We start from the raw sequence: 17,167 nt of genomic DNA on the forward strand, positions 1-17,167 counted from the left end.
TCATCAAATCACATGTAGGGCTGTGAAGACACCATAATTCTGCCCAAAACACCCCTGACAGCAGCCTGGGTACATTCTCAGACTCGGAAATAGAGTTTTGTATGTAACGGAGTTGAGAGTGGTGCTGTTCAATGCCAGGTCAGTTAATGGTAAAACATCTATTATTCAGGATCTAATCCTTGAAGAACATGCTGACCTGGCTTGTATAATAGAGACCTTGTTGGACGAGGCTGGGGGGGGGGGGGGGGAGAGAGTTAACCTCTCCCAGCTTTGTCCACCAGGTTACTCTGTGCAGCACCAGTCGAGACCAAGAGGGCGGGGAGGTGGTGTCGCAATTGTCTATAAGGATTCCATCCCCCTGACTAGGTGCCCCATCCCACAGTCAACCACGTTCGAATGTGTCAGTCTGAGGGTCAGTGACCGGGGCAGGATGGGGATTCTGTTAGTGTACCGACCACCCTACTGCACTACAGTCTCCCTACCTGAAGTAGCCGGAGTGGTCTCAGTCCTGGCGTTTGAGTCTCAGCCGCTTATTGTGCTGGGGGACTTCAACGTTCATGCCAAGACCACTCTGTCAGATGTGGCTCAGGACTTCATGGTCGCCATGGCAACCATGGGCCTGTCCCAATTAGTATCTGGTCCCACTCACAGTGCAGGACACACATTAGATTGGGTTTTCTGTCAGGGATGGGAAGAAGGTGGCGGGGTGGAGGAGTTGACCATCACTCCATTGCCATGGACCAACCACCACCTGATCAGGTTTAGACTTATTGTGCCTTTCCACCTCTGCAGGGGTTGTGGACCCACTAACATGGTCCACCCCAGGAGACTTATGGATCCAAATGGATACCTGACGGCTCTTGGGGATTTTCCCGCCTCCTCGGTAAGCGACCCTGTCGAGGCTCTGGTCTTTCTCTCTGAGACAGGGAGATGACCAGGTCTATAGACATGATTGCTCCAGAACGCCCCCTCTCGAGTAACCAAGCTAAACCAGCTCCTTGGTTTACTGAGGAGCTGGCAGTGATGAAGCGAAACAAGAAGAGGCTAGAGTGTGTGTGGCGCCAGAAGCGTAGCAGGTCAGCCTGAGCATGTCTGGGTTCCTTTTTAAGGACCTATGAAGCGGCAATAATAGCTGCACAGAAAACATCTATTGCGGCCGATATTGTGTCCGCCAAGAACTGTCCAGCTGAGTTGTTCCAAGTTGTCAGAGGATTATTAAACCTGCCCCAGAGCGAGATCCCTGACAATTCAGCAGATCGCTGTGAAGCATTTGTTTGGTTTTTGCGGACAAAGTTGCTCTGATCTGTTCTGACTTCAACATCACTTTAATGGCAGTCTCTGAGGATGTGACACAAGCATCTGCTTGTCCAGTTTTAATGGATTCATTTCAATTGGTTCAGCTCGAGGACATGGACAAGATCCTTGGAGAGGCTAGGCCTACCACATGCATCCTAGACCCCTACCCATCCTGGCTGTTAAAAGAAGCCAGAGGGGGTTTGGCAGAGTGGGCTAAGGTGGTGGTTAATGCCTCCTTACAGGAGGGCAAGATTCCAGCCAGCCTAAAACAGGCTGTTATAAAACCACCGTTGAAAAAAACCATCAATGGACCCTACTCAATTAGTCAACTATCGGCCAGTTTCCAAACTTCCCTACTTGGGCAAAGTTATGGAATGTGTGGTGGCTTCACAACTCCAGGAGTTCTTGGTAGACACTGATTATCTAGATTTGGCACAGTCTGGCTTTAGGTCGGGACATGGTACTGAGACAGTCTTGGTCGCCTTAGTAGATGTTCTACGCCGGGAGCTAGACAGGGGGAGTGTGTCCCTGTTGATTCTGCTGGACCTCTCAGTGGCCTTTGATACCGTTGACCACAGTATCCTTCTGGGGCGCCTCGCAGGAATGAGACTTGGGGGTACTGCCCTGCAGTGGCTCCAGTCCTTCCTGGTGGCTTGGTCCCAGAGGGTGTTACTGGGTGACACCTGTTCAACTCTACAACCGTTGTCTTGTGGAGTCCCTCAGGGTTCAGTACTGTCCCCGATGTTATTTAACATCTACATGAAGCCGCTGGGGGAGATCATCCAGAGTTTCGGAGTAAGGTGTTATCTGTACGCAGATTACATCCAAATCTGTCACTCCTTCCCACGTGTTACTAAGGAAGCTGTCCAGACCTTGAACCGGTGCTTGGTCGCTGTGTCGGACTGGATGAGGGCTAACAAATTGAAACTGAATCCAGACAAGACAGAGGTCCTCCTGGTCAGTTGAAAGGCTGAATAGGGCATAGGGTTACAGCCTGTGTTGGATGGGGTTACACTCCCCCTGAAGACGCAGGTTCGCAGCTTGGGAGTGATCCTGGATTCATCACTGAGCCTGGAACCCCAGGTTTCAGCGGTGGCCAGGGGAGCTTTTGCACAAAGCTTGTGCACCAGCTGCGCCCGTACCTTGGGAAGTCTGATCTTGCTATGGTCGTCCATGCTCTGGTCACATCCCAAATAGATTACTGCAATGCATTCTACATGAGGCTGCCTTTGAAAACGGTTCGGAAACTGCAGTTAGCCCAACGGGTGGCAGCCAGATTATTATCAGGAGCTACATACAGGGAGCATACCACCCCCCTGCTGTGTCAGCTCCACTGCCTGCCTGTCCACTTCCGAGCTCAATTCAAAGTGCTGGTTTTGACCTATAAAGCTCTATACGGTCTGGCCCAGCTTACTTGTCCGAACGCATCTGCCTCTATGTCCCACCTGTTAACTTAAGATCATCCGGGGAGACCCTGCTGTCGCTCCCACCAACATCGCAAATGCGGCTGGTGGGGACAAGAGACAGGGCCTTCTCAGCTTTGGCATCCCGCCTGTGGAACACGCTTCCAAATGAGATACGATCAACCCCATCCCGCCTGGCTTTCAAGAAGAAAGTAAAATTGTGGCTGTGGGACCAGCCATTTGGTCAGCAGACATAAATCAGCACTTTAGTGGAAATGGACTGGAAAGGCGATTTACATGAGGATACGATTTTATTGGTAACTAAGGCTTTTATACTGTTTAATTAATAGCTTAGGTATTTTATGTATTTTAATGGTTTAATGGTTTTGTTTTAATGGTTATTATATTTAATTGTGCATATGTAACGGCATCGAATTGCTGCCAATGTGAGCCGTCCTGAGTCCCCCTTTGGGGGTAGAGAAGAGACGGGATATAAATACCAGAAAGAAAGGAAGAGAGAGAGAGAGAGAGAGAGTCCCTCCAGGCTTGTTTTTGGGTGGCTTGAATGGGCACACCCCATTTCATGCCACCACAAATACGTTGTGTTTGCTGGTCCTTTGGGCCATAAACACTCACTGAAATTGCCTTCCAGGAAGAAAGGCCCACCTTCTCTGTTGATAACAAGCAGGCAGATGCATCCAGGGTCTCCCCGGATGATCTGCAATGCCTGAAGATATGGGGTATTCTTTTTGGTTTGACCTCAGCCTATACAGGCTTCTGTGGGACACATTCTTGCTTCAGCGCACAGGGACCGTCCTCTAATGCACTGCCAGGGCAATTGAGGGTCAAAGAAGGTGATAACAAGGCTTTCTGGTTTTCCTGGTTTCCCGAGCAAATTCTGACCATGAAAAGCCAGGGAGCATACCCTCCCCCCTCTCTCTCTTGTTCCATACTAGATAACTGAAAAGTAAAATGCAATTACAAAACCCATTGCCTTTCGAAGTCAAAGGCTATCTTTATTTCAGCTGGCTGGAAACGGTTGGTCAAAACTTGATGTGTTTGATAGGTTAAATCCCTATGTTGCAGCAAGCAACATTAGTAAGTAAGTAAGTAAGTAAGTAAGTAAGTAAAACTTTATTTCTATCCCTCCCCATCTTCCCGTGGGAACTCAGGGCGGCTCACAGCATAAAAGGCAAACATTCAATACCACAAAAATACAACAATAAATCAAACAATACAGATAAATTGTATAAACAATTCAATTGTATAAACAAATCACATAGAGAGCAATAAAACACATCACACAATAGTAATAAAAACAGGGTGAAAAACCATATCCATATTCCATTCCATGTTTTGTAGGCCAGATCTTTCATCCAACTTGCATGCAGCATGAGAGTCATGCAAAGAACCCCAATTGTGGGCTGTAAACCTCGGATACATTGATGCGGATCACTTACTGCAGAACAGACCAAACCCTGCACAAAGCAGACGAGGGGTGACCGGAGGGGAGGGGGCAGGACCCAGAAGTGGAGACAGTGTGATTCCAGGTGAGGCTGGAGCAAAGCAGAACAAAGTTCTGGTGCCTCTTCTCTCTTCTGCTTTGGTCAGACCTCTTTACCTGGAATCACACTGTGTCCAATTCTGAGTGCCACGATTAAAAAGAGATATTGATTCTATGCTGGAAGGTATCTAGAAGAAGATGACTAAAACAATCACTGATCTGGAGACCATGAATCCCTATGAAGAGGAGCATCTTAAAGAGCATCTTAGCCAGCAGAAGAGAAGGTTGAAAGGAGACATGAGAGCCATGTATCAATATGTGAAAGGATGTCCTAAGGAAGAGGAGCAGACCTTGTTTTTGGCTGCCCTGGAGACTAGGTCACAATTGAGACATGGGTTCAAATGATGGGGAAGGCGATTCCATTGAACATCAGGAAGAATGTCTTACCACTTCGTCACATTTACTAAATTCCACTGAGTGCCACACTTAAAATCCGGGAAGCATTCTTTGCGTATTTTAAGCGTGGGGCCCAGCATTCTTTCCAAAGGTTTCAGGAGGTGGTGGGGAAGTGGATTTTTGGTAATGATCCAGGTGTTTGGCCAGTTCTCTAATGTGATGGCATTTGTAGCTCCCAAGTTTGAAATGAAATGTTTCCCCAATTTGTGGGAGGGGAAATTGTGGGAGGAGCCAAAAGTACCCTTGTTAGGGAAAGCATTCCCTTTTGCTCATCAAGTTTTTACTTTGCCAGAACAATTTCTTTTTTAAAAATAGCCTTTCTGGATCCTTTCCTTCCCTTCCTTCCATGATATGTCTGTGCCATATGTTGCATGGGAAAGCCAGGAGAGAAGGGTGGTTATTATTATTATTATTATTATTATTATTATTATTATTATTATGCCATGTCTCCATGCTGCGCAGTCCTGGGAGTTATAGTTTTCCACGGTCCATACCCTTCCCTTAGTGCATTTACAATATGGAATGAATGCTCTTGGACCCCACTTTAAATACCATAGCTCCATACTATGTGGTCCTGGGATTTATAGTTTCCCAAGGTCCATACCCTTCTCTGGATGCATCCGCACTGGAGAATAAATGCAGTCAAGACTCACTTTAAATGCCATTATTGTTATTGTTGTTACAACATGTCTCCTTGCATGCAGCATGTAGTGTTTGGAGAAACTGAGCATGCTCAGAGCTTCTCAGATCTCACCTAGAATCTTGCGTTAGTGTAGATTTCAAAGAGATTAGGTTTTTTTTCCTAAACAATGGGCAGGGAGAGGGATGGCGGGCAGGGCCAAATCTCTGCAGTGTAAAGGCAACTGCAGTGAAAAAATACGGAAAGAAAACTGAGACATTTAACAGTGTGATGAAGGTGGAGAAAACATCTGTTTCATTACAAAGTGGAGTGAGACTGAGCTCTTCTCTGCCAGACATTTCCCTGCCTCAATGTGATGAAGTCCTTAGAGCTGTTGAGAAATGGAACTCTCTGCCTCGGAGTATAGTGGAAGTTCCTTCCCCGGAAGCTTTTAAACAGAGGCTGGATGGCTATCTGTTGGGGTTGCTTTGATTGTGGAAGAAGGGGGTTGGACTGTATGGCCTGTGTGGTCTCTTCCAAGTCTTCTATGATTCTATGTCCAGTGACCAAATCAATGTCTAGAACAGGTATGCGCCAACTTGGGCTCTCCAGATGTTTTGGACTTCAACTCCCACCATTCCTAACAGCCTCAGGCCCTTTCCTTTTATTTTAAACAGAGGCTGGATGGCCATCTGTTGGGGTGCTTTGACTGTGCTTTGATTGTGGAAGAAGGGGGTTGGACTGGGTGGCCTGTGCGGTGTCTTCCAACTCTTCTATGATTCTATGTCCAGTGACCAAACCAATGGCTAGAACAGGTATGGGGCAACTTGGGCTTTCCAGGTGATTTTGACTTCAACTGCCAACCATTCCTAACAGCCTCAGGCCCTTTCCTTACTTTCCTTTCCTTTCCACTTATGCGGCTGAGGGGGAAAGGAAGGGGCCTGAGGCTGTTAGGGAGTTGAAGTCTAAAACACCTGGAGGGAGGGCCAAAGTTTGCACATGCCTGGGCTAGAAAGTGTCGTGGGCTGTATTTCAGTGGAAGGAAGTGGCAAAGCACTTCTGAGGATCCCTTGCTGGGAAAACGCCTGGCAGGGTGGCATGGGCCAGAGGCCTGGAGGTGTTTTATCATCCTGAAAGAATGAGGGTCTCTCTGTCTTTCTGTGTGTGTGCCCCCCCCCCCCCTCTCAGCCTTCTCCCCCCTTTGATCTCTTGCGAGTGTTTGCCCAGCCGATCAACCCAGACAGGGTTAGCGTCTGAGGTCAGTCTCTTTTCCATTCCAAACTCCCAGACACCTCAGTGAGAGGGGAGGAGACTCAGGTTACAGCCCCCCTCCCTTCTCCCCCCAGCAGCAGCTTTATAACTCTCTTAGCAAGGGCTCTGGATGCTCCCCAAATTGCCTCCGGCAACTCCAGGAGAACCTTTTACCAAAACTTTGGTGGGTGCGCAATGGATCCCTTCTGATCCCTGCAGATTTTTTTCTTTTTGCTTGTGTTGTTTCCAATTTGGGGAGTGGGTGCATCACCACTGGATGAAGCAGCCCGGGAGACGATCAGGAGGAGAAGCAGCAGCAGCTCTGCTTGGAAGGATGCTCTCCGGAGGAAGGAGGCTTGGAAGGGCCCTTGGGCTCCGAGGAGGGAGACCCTAAGGCAAGGTGCTCCTTCATCATCACCATCATCATCGTCTTCTCCTTCATCTTTCCCTCCGGACAGAACTCAGAGGGAACTCAGAGAGAGCGACTTACAGTTTTGGAAAACCTGAGAAAGAAGGAGGAACACAGAGAGAGAGACCCACCCTTTGGGATCAGAAGGAAGACAGGCAGAGCTGCCTGCAGTTTGGGACTGGAGGAAACACACACGCACAGAGAAATCTATAGCTTGGGATTTGGGGAAGAAGAGGCAACATAGAGCGACCCACTGCTTTGGATCACACAAGCAGAGCCGCCTGGAGTTTGAGGTCAAAAGGAACCTAGGCAGGGGTAGCTAGCTACAGTTTGGGATCTGGGAAAGAAGAAGAAGGAATCTATCTATCTATCTATCTATCTAACTAGAGAGAGAGAGAGAGAGAGAGAGAGAGAGAGAGCCACTCTTTGGGATCAGAAGGAAGACAGGCAATCTTCATTTTTTGGACTTGAGGGAGAAGAAGAGGAAACACAGACGGAGCAAGGGCTCCGGGGAAGAAGGAGGAGGAACACAGAGAGAGGCCCACCCTTTGGGATCAGAAGGAAGGCAGGCAATCTATATTTTTGGACTTGGAAACACAGGGAGAGCTGCCTACACTTTTGAATCAAAGGGGACACAGAAGAGTGACCTACTGTTTTGGACTTAAGAAGAGGAAACCCAGGCAGAACTGGTAGCTAGAGTTTGGGATCAGGGCAGCTTGGGATCTGGGGAGGAAGAAGAAGAAGGAACACAGAGCCACCCTTTGGGATCAGAAGGAAGGCAGACAGAGCTGCCTACAGTTTGGGTTCTGGAGAAGAAGACAGAACATAGAAAGCGAGCAACACATTGTTTTGGATCAGAGGAAACACAGACAGAACTGCCTAGAGTTTGGGATCAGGAGGAGCCTAGGCAGGGATAACTACAGTTTGGGATCTGGGGAAGAAGAAGAATATAGATATATATATAGAGAGAGAGAGCCTCTCTTTTGGATCAGAAGGAAGGTGGGCAGTCTACATGTTTGGACTTGGCACAGAAGAAGAGGAAACAGACAGAGCTGCCTTGAGTTTGGGATCGGGAGGAGCCTAGGCAGGGACAGTGACAGTTTGGGATCCCAGGAAGAAGCAGGAGGAAGAGGAGGAGGAGGGAAAGGAGAGGGAGAAGAAGAGGAAGAAGGGGCAGAGAGAGAGCCTTCCTTTGGGATCCGAAGGTAAGGTTGATCAGACAATCAACCTTTTTGGACTTGCTAGAGAAGAAGCTGCCTACAGTTTGTGATTCAAGGGGACATAGAAGAGTGAGCTCCAGTTTTGGACGTGGAGAAAAGAAGCAGCAGCAGCGGGGCGCATCCCAGGTGCTCTGTGTTGGTCTCCTCCTGCTCCTGCCTGCCGCCTGAGGCCAAGGGGCAGGCCCCACCGAGGCCATCCATGCGGGCCCCACCGCCGCCCCTCCTGCTCCTTCTCTTCCTCCTCCTCCTCCTCTCCTCTTCCTCTTCCTCCCGAGCTGAGGGAGCTAGCCTGGGGGAGCACACGGGGGTCTGCCCCAACCAGCTGAACCCCAACCTCTGGGTCGACGCACAGAGCACCTGCGAAAGAGAGTGCCGCACAGACCAGGTGAGCCAGGGAATGAATGGAGGCATGAGTGAATGAATGAGTGGCTTGTTTCTTTATTTATGTACTCTATTTGTATCCTATCTTTCTCTTCCCCGTAGGTGACTCAAGGCAACTATTCAATGCCTTTGAACAACCAACAGTTAGAATACACTTAAGTTAACAATTAAAATTAAATTCACCTTAAAATTCACTATTAAAACCACGCCATCCTCAGTCATCATCCGGGGCCGTTCCAAAAATCAACTGTGCTTATTTTGAGGCTATTATTGCACTATAGATTAATCTCCAAAGACTTGACCCCAGAGCCAGCTTTTCACTTTCCTTCTGAAGGCCAGGAGGGAGGGAGCTGCTCTAATGTCACTGGGGAGGGAATTCCACAGCCAAGGGGCCACCACTGAGAAGGCCCTTTCTCTCCTCCCCACCAGATGAACCAGCAATGGAGGTAGGACCAAGAACAGGGCCTTCCCAGATGATCTTAATCTCCGGTAGTTCATAGGAGGAGATACATTCGGACAGGCAAGCTGGGCCAGAACCCTTTAGGACTTTATAGGCTAAAGTCAGCACTTTGAATTGTGATCGGCAGCAGACTGGCAGCCAGTGGAGCTGACGTATCAGGGGGTTGTATGTTCCCTGTACGCAACTCCGGTGATCAACCTGGCTGCTGTCTGTTGTACCATTTGAAGCTTCCAAACAGTCTTCAAAGGCAACCCCACGTAGATCATGTTGCAGTAATCTATCCTGGATGTAACCAGAGCGTGGACTACCGTGGCCAAGTCTAACTTCCAAGGAAGCACAAGTGATTGGCCCGCCATGCGCCCCCCCCCCCACACACACACACACAACACTCTGGGCCTTGTTTGCACTTTCTGAATGCATCACACCCTATTCCTATGCTATCAGTGTCATTTCCTAACTGGTTCTATCATAAAACAGGGGGAAAGTTTACTAAACTGCCCAAACTTTGAGGTATTGTGTGGTTTCCTCCCGACCTGCATGTACAATGTGTCCTTTCTCCACACTCTATCACACGATTTGTGTTCCTGGGTCATCAGTGTCATTTCTATCTGGTTCTATCATAAAAACAGGGGAAGAATTTACTAAACTGCCAACACTTTGGGGTGTTGTGTGGTTTCCTTCCAGGCTGCATCTCTAAAATATGATATTTTAATGAGTGTATATGTTTTTTATGGCTGGAAACTGGGCTGAGTCCCTCAATGAGGTTGAGAAGCTCGGTATAGAAAACTGTGAAATAAATAAATAAATAAATAAATACATCTCCAACATGTCCTAGCAGCATTTTCTCCTCCTGACATTTCTCCTGCATCTGTGGCTGTTGGCATCTTCGGAGGATTCGATGGTGGTAAAGCCTAGTATTTACTCCACTTGCTTGACTCCCATCAGATCCTCCGCAGATGCCAATGCTGCTAGAAGGGGCTGCGGTGGCGCAGCGGGTTAAACCGTTGAGCTGCTGAACTTGCAGACCGAAAGGTCAGTGTTTCGAATCCAGAGAGTGGAGTGAGCTCCCATTGTTAGCCCCAGCTCCTGCCAACCTAGCAATTCGAAAACATGCAAAAGTGAGTAGATCAATCTCCACTAGAGCCAGAGATGAAGGGGAGGCCTTTACCTTTATCTGTGTATCTATGTTTCATTGTTTCTAGGCATTGAATGTTTGCCTGTGTCTCTATATGCTGGAATCCACCCTGAGTGAAACTGATAGGTTGGCAGAAACTGGGGCTAATGATGAGAGCTCACCTCATCCCAGTCAGCAAGTTCTGCAGTTTAGCGGTTTAATTCGCTGCACCACTGCGGCCCCTAAAGTGAGGTACCGCACAAAGTAAGGACCTCACAATTATACAGGAAATAACATTTTCAAACCAGAAAAAGTTACATAGTGTTATACCAGGCATGGACAAACTTTTACTCTCCAGATGTTTTGGACTTCAACTCTCACAATTCCTAATAACTAATAGGAATTGTGGAAGTTGAAGTCCAAAATACCTGAAGGGCAGACTGAAGTTTGTGTTATATTGTCCCTCCCATTGAGCCCAGTGGATCTGGCTTTCAAGCTCTCCATGCTCCCTTTTGCCTCTGATAGGAAAGTCTGATAGGAAAGCTAGTTGCATGGCTCCAATGGCATGTGTGCACAGGCAGAATGTAATAAGTACCGTTTGAAGTCTTAATTTGAAGATGTGATTGATGGAGGCGGGGGGGGGGGGGGGAGGGGTCCAAAGCGATGCCCTAGTTTCCCGGCCACCCAACTCTCTTTGCAAAGTTTGCTTCAGCAGACATCGACTGCGAGTCTGAATGGCAGAAGACTTTGCAAGTCTATACAGAGAGATCCCTCTTTGGCTGGCAAACAGCTCTGCCACCGGAGAAGATGAAGGGGCTGTGTTTGGGTTGCCAACATGGGTGGCAGAAGGCACGTGCGAGAGTATATGGCTCATGAGTATATGGCTATAGCCCGCCTTCATTGCCAATTATGTTTGTGTTTTGTTTAAGAGAAGAGGGGAAACTGGATAACCTGCAGTGGCTGAGACTGTATACCCTGAAGAATATACCAAGGACACCGGATCTGGGTTTAAACACTTTGCATGAAACTTTTATTCAGCATTTAATAATAATAATAATAATAATAATAATAATTTTATTTATATTCCATGCTTCTTCCTGAGGGGACTCAGAGTGGATTACATTATATAAAAACATAGGCAAACATTCAATGCTACCAGCTGTTATTAATTGTGGGAGTTGAAGTCCAAAACATCTGGACGAAGGGCCAGAGTTTGCCCATGCTTGATCTGACCTCTGTCTAAGGGCCTCCAAAGAAGGAGAGTCCACCACTCTGTAGCAGTTTGGTTCAAATGATGTATTGTCGAAGGCCTTCGTGGCTGGAATCATTGGGTTCTTGAAGATTTTTTGGGCTATATGGCTATGTTCTAGAAGCATTCTCTCCTGACAATTTGGCTGCATCTATGGCAAGCATCCTCAGAGGTTGTGAGGTTTCAAACTGTTCTTACAGAGAAATCAGCCATAGCAGAGCACCTGATGAACCAATTTATTTATTTATTTATTTCAATTACTTATACCCCGCCCTTCTCACCCCGGGGGGGACTCAGGGCGGCTTACATAGGAGGCAACCTGGACACAGCATTTTATTTGAGAACACAGAAATGCTGGACCACTCTCACAGCCACCATGTCAGACTACACAGAAAAGCCACTGAAATACACAAGCATGTGGACAATTTCAACAGAAAGGAGGAAACCATGAAAACGAACAAAATCTGGCTACCAGTATTAAAAAACTCTAAAATTGCAATAGCACAACAACAGAGAGAAAGCAGGCAGGGACATCTAATTACCTCTCAACAAAAGTTTGCTCCAGGCACAGTCAGCCCATTGTATGCTAATCAAGGTGGTCAGTTGAAACATTCACACCTAGCTCCAGCAGACAAGAGTCCTTTGTCTCACCCTGGTCATTCCACAGATATATAAACCCCTTTTCCTAGTTCTAACAGACCTCACTACCTCTGAGGATGCTTGCCATAGATGCAGGCGAAACATCAGGAGAGAATGCCTCTAGACCATGGCCATACAGCCCGAAAAAACCAACAACAACCCAGTGATTCCGGCCATGAAAGCCTTTGACAATACATTGTTCTTACAGAGTCTCTGAAGAAGAGGAAAACATGACCAATATCCCTTTTGATCTCCTTGCTTCTCCATATCTACTTAGCAGTGCATTGTGTTCGATATGGAAATGAAAGCCCCCATCCATCCCACCCATAGTCATATCTCCAAGAAATGTCCCAAAATACTGGTGGTCTTTTCTGAAACTAAAGTTTTTTCTCAGTTGCCTCTTCAAGATCCTATAGTGGCCTCTCTGCTCTCTCTCTCTCTATATGAGAAATGTGATAAAAGAAATAACTAGTTCTTATCAGTAAACAACACCTTGTAATTATGTCTTGCACACAGCTATGATGATTGATTGAAATGCCAGAGTTGGGCCAAGATATATTTTTTTCTGCCTGAGGCTGAGAAGCAAATTAAACCCACCCACTTTGAAGTGAAGATGCACAGTTCCCAAAGCTGGCCGGGGCTTTTTTTTTTTTTTTTTTTGGCACAAGAGTCAAGAGATCTCACTTCTCCTTTTGTGCCAGGGCTCTTTTCCACATCCGCACTGTCCCACCAGCCCTATTACAAGCCCTTTCCTGCATGGCCTCCAATTCCTGATATTCTTACTACCAAGGAGCCAGGAAGGGGGCATGTCAAGATAATGAAATGGGATTTGGGGCATCCAGGTACTTGTCCTGTGCTACCTACTTGTCCAAAGATGGTGCTCTTATTATTGTTCTTAGTGATTGCATTTAGAATAATAGAATCCTAGAGTTGGAAGAGACCACATGGGCCATCCAGTCCAACCCCATTCTGCCAAGAACCAGGAAAATCGCATTCAAAGCATCCCCCGAAGATGGCCATCCAGCCTCTGCTTAAAAGCCTCCAAAGAAGGAGCCCCCACCATACTCTGGAGCAGAGAGTTCCACTGCTGATCAACTTTTCTTACATGAGGAATCTCCTTTCCTGTAGTTTGAAGCCATTGTCCCATTGCATCCTAGTCTCCAGGGGAGCGGAAATCAAACAAAATGGTCTGACCAAGGCAGAATAGAGGGGTAGCATGACACACTGTGTCCAATTTTGGGCATCACAATTGAAAGGAGATGTTGGCTCTAAGCTGGAATGTGTCCAGAGAAGAGTGACTCAAAGGGTCTGGAGAACAAGCCCTATTAGGAGCAGCTTAAAGAGCTGGACATGTTAGCCGGCAGAAGAGAAGGGTGAGAAGAGACATGATGAGGGTCACGGATAAGATGTGAGGGGAAGTCACAGGGAGGAGGGAGCAAGCTTGTTTTCTGCTGCCCTGGAAACTAGGACGCAATGGAACAATGGCTTCAAATTACAGGAAAGAAGATTCCACCTGAAAATTAGGAAGAACTTCCTAACTGGGAGAACTGTTCAGCAGTGGTACTCTCTGCCTCAGAGTGTGGTGGAGGCTCCTTCTTTGGAGGCTTTTAAGCAGAAGGCTGGATGGCCATCTGTCGGAGGTGCTTTGAATGCGATTTTCCTGATTCTTGGCAGAATGGGATTGGACTGGATGGCCCATGTGGTTTCTTCCAACTCTAGGATTCTATGATTCTACCAAGCAGAATTAATAATAATAATTAATGCAATTTTACAACCCTTTAACTGTCATGACTCAATGCTATGGGATCCTAATTTGGTGAGGTACCAGCACGCTTTGGCAGAAAAGGCTCAAGATCTTGGAAAACTACAACTCATGATTCCACAGCACTGAGTTGTGGCAGTGTCAACTTGCAGTGCTTCAGCAGTGTACAGCATATTTATTCCCCCGATTAGTTTGTTTTTTGGCTGATTTGAGGGATTGGAATGGAGGCCACCCAGCTCCTAACCTGGCAAGACATTCATTCTGTGCCTTGACATGCAGGGAACATTGGCCCAGCTTTGCAAGGGGGAAGCACCATTTTCTTTGGAACTTGTTAGTGTTCCAAATGGGATACAGAGCATTGAAACAACCTATTAAATATACCATGTCAGGTATTGCCCTTCGTTGTCCTGTCTTCCCCTCCATTGGGTTGTGAATGCAGTTTTGGGAACAGTTTACGCCTGAAGCGGCAATGTCCTCAGGTGGCTTAGTTTGGCTTTTGTCTAGGAGAAAGGTGTCAAACCCATTCCCATTGAGGGACACATCCACTTTATTGTGGTCACCTTCAAAGGGCCGTCGAATCCAGGGACGAAGAAACCATGGATACAGAGATCCAACCATAACACTACGTAACACTATTTCTGTGTCTAATTGGTTCTATCATAAAACATTGACAACATTTATAAAACTGCAAAAACTTTGTTTTTGTGAGGGAGGGACACCACGCACATTTTGCTCTAGTTTTTCTACAAATATATTGTAGAGTCTCACTCAATTCAACATAGTTTTTACCACCAAAATGAATTTTCTGGAGTAGAATACTACTTCCAAGGTAAGGACGGCACAATTAAACAGGAAAGAACACTTTCAAACCAGGGATGGAAAAATTTAGTGTAATATTTTGGACTTCCAGAGTGCAAACAACACTTCTCAGCTGACAAAAACGATGGCCTTTCATAGTTGTGACTATTGGATTCCACCTGCTAAACATAGGGTACATTTTTCACGACAAAGCAGACTTTCAAGGAGATGAAAGTAGCCACTTCCATTATTATTATTATTATTATTATTATTATTATTATTATTATTAATAGTAGTAGTAGTAGTAGTAGCAGCAGCAGCAGCAGCTAAAGGTGAATGTTTTCCCCTGACATTCAAGTCCAGTCGTGTCTGACTCTGGGAGTTGGTCCTCATCTCCATTTCTAAACTGAAGAGCTGGCGTTGTCCTAGTCACCTCCAAGGTCATGTGGCCAGCATGACTGCATGGAGCACTGTTGCCTTCCCAGCGGAGCAATACCTATTGATCTATTCACATTTGCACGTTTTCAAACTGCTAGGTTGGCAGAAGCTGGGGCTTACAGCGGAAGCTCATGCCACTCCCTGGATTCGAACCAGCGACCTTTCGGTCAACAAGCTTAGCAGCTCAGTGGTTTAATCCACTGCACCACCAGGGGCTCCATTATTATTATTATTAGTAGTAGTAGTAGTAGTAGTAGTAGTCGTCGTCGTCGTAGTTTATTCAATGCTTAGACCATAGGTCTTTCACATATAGGACAAACAAATAAATACCTAAAAACCAGATTATAAAATACAATATGAAATACACCATTAAAATACTATGTAAATCATTAAAATGCTACATACATCAATGGTGAAATGCCCCCTCAAAATACTATATAACTCACTCTTGCCTAGTTAAAAACCAATTAAAATTCAGTATTATTAAAACTTGTGCAATATCAGAAATTAATCTTGCCTGGATTTTCAATACTTATGTTTATGATTTTTCTCTCCATAAGGAGACACAAAGATTCTGCCCGTTTAGCATCACATGGACAGACTTAATACTGTGCCGGATTGAGAGGCTCTCCGTCATAACGTGTGTGTTGCAAGTGAGTCGGATTGGCTCTCGTTTGCAGTGTGCACCAAGGGCAATGTACGCAATCATAGCTGTGGTGTGAATCCACATCTTTTGAGCCATGAGTCTGCATTGCCCAAGAAATCCCACACTGACCAGCAACCGCATGCCTCCAAGATTTCAGACAGGATTGTTTCCTGATCCAACCTGCTACTTCATCCCATTCATTAAATACTTCCAAGCAACCTACTTAAGAAACAGCAACCTACTATGTTCGTCACATGACATAGGCTTCATGTGTAGGGTAGAGGTATCTTGGCATTCAAAAAGCGTTTCAAAGGGTTATCGTTTCAGGCACTTTCTAAGCTGGTTGGCAAGTGACTTTTTTTGCAAATTATCCGGCTAGAGATGGGCAAAATGGCCAATTCGGTCTTGTGATGGTATTAGTTGTTCTCTGCTTTAAAATGATAGGGTTACGCAATTTATGGGAGGAGATGAAATGCCCCTTTGAGAAAAGGTTCCAACATTACCTTTTGCTCACAGAAGAGGGAAGATCTGCATTATGTTGTGTTCCTTTCTGTCTCATGTACTTTCTGGAGGCCTCCCTTCCCTTCCCTTCCCTTCTCTGTGTTGTGTGTGCCATGTGTTACCTCCTCCTCCTCCTCTCCTTCTTTCCCTCCTTCCCTCCTTCTTCCAAGGAAAGAGGGAGGGAGAGAGATCATTGAGAAACTAGAGCAACATGTGCTATAGCAGGATGATGTCCCTCCTGCAAAGACAAAGTTTTTGCAGTTTCATAAACTTTTGCCAGGTGTTTATGATATAATCAATTAGGAAATGCCATTGATAACCCAGAAACACAAATCATAGTCCAGGAAATGACAAATGGAGAGTTTGCTAGGGTGTGACAGAGCCAGGAAAATCATCCATTTAATTTCAAAATGGAGTATGCCTGAGCTGTATGGTAAACCTACTCTTCCAAACACTTGGCATGTTCAGTGGGGTGAAGTCTCTGGAAACTGATGCCTGAAATTCCCTGGCTGTCACCTTTCCAAGTGCCAACCAAGCACTTGCTTCCCTGACTTTCCAAAATGAGATCAAATGAGGACTTAGACATGTCCTATGGGGCAGCCGTTAGGCAATGGATTGGATGCAACAAGCAGCAGGTTTGAGGATTGTAAAACATTTCTCAAAATGTTATTTCCCCTGGCAGGACTGGAGAGAAGTGTCTGCTGAATTTGCCTTAAGCGATGCGCTAATGCTTTTGCTGCCAAAGCACTGTCAGAAGTTATGGTAGTCTCTCCCTTTTAGAGCCCAATGTAAGATGTGCCTTTCTATGTCGACAAGTCGCCTGTCAACAGAAGGTGGCATCATCGATTTCATTGGGTTTCCTTAAGCATGGAGGTTGAATGGTCATCTGTTGGAACTGCTTTGATTGTGTACTTCTGTGTGGCAGAAAGGGGTTGGATTGGATGGCCCTCGGCGTCTCTTCTGACTCAAGGATCAAATGAAGAAATGCAGGCAGCCCCTTCCTCTGAAATATAAATGTCAC

General features: G+C 46.4%; 1 protein-coding gene across 2 annotated transcripts in view; it reads left to right on the top strand.

Moving 5' to 3' along the window:
* WFIKKN1 (WAP, follistatin/kazal, immunoglobulin, kunitz and netrin domain containing 1) overlaps window positions 1-17,167 on the top strand; it is a 37,091-nt gene that overhangs the window by 13,988 nt on the left and 5,936 nt on the right. Inside the window, exon 1 of one of the 2 annotated variants that reach the window (XM_060786214.2) lies at window positions 6,498-8,543. The exons of the other annotated variant lie outside the window; for it this stretch is intronic. Within the exon in view, the coding sequence (XP_060642197.2) occupies window positions 8,358-8,543 (186 nt within the window). The 5' untranslated portion in view covers window positions 6,498-8,357. Of the gene's footprint in view, window positions 1-6,497; window positions 8,544-17,167 lie in introns of those variants that run through there. 2 annotated transcript variants of the gene reach the window in all.

Source organism: Anolis sagrei, chromosome X (assembly GCF_037176765.1).
Source record: "Anolis sagrei isolate rAnoSag1 chromosome X, rAnoSag1.mat, whole genome shotgun sequence".
In the NCBI taxonomy this organism is placed as follows: domain Eukaryota; kingdom Metazoa; phylum Chordata; class Lepidosauria; order Squamata; family Dactyloidae; genus Anolis; species Anolis sagrei.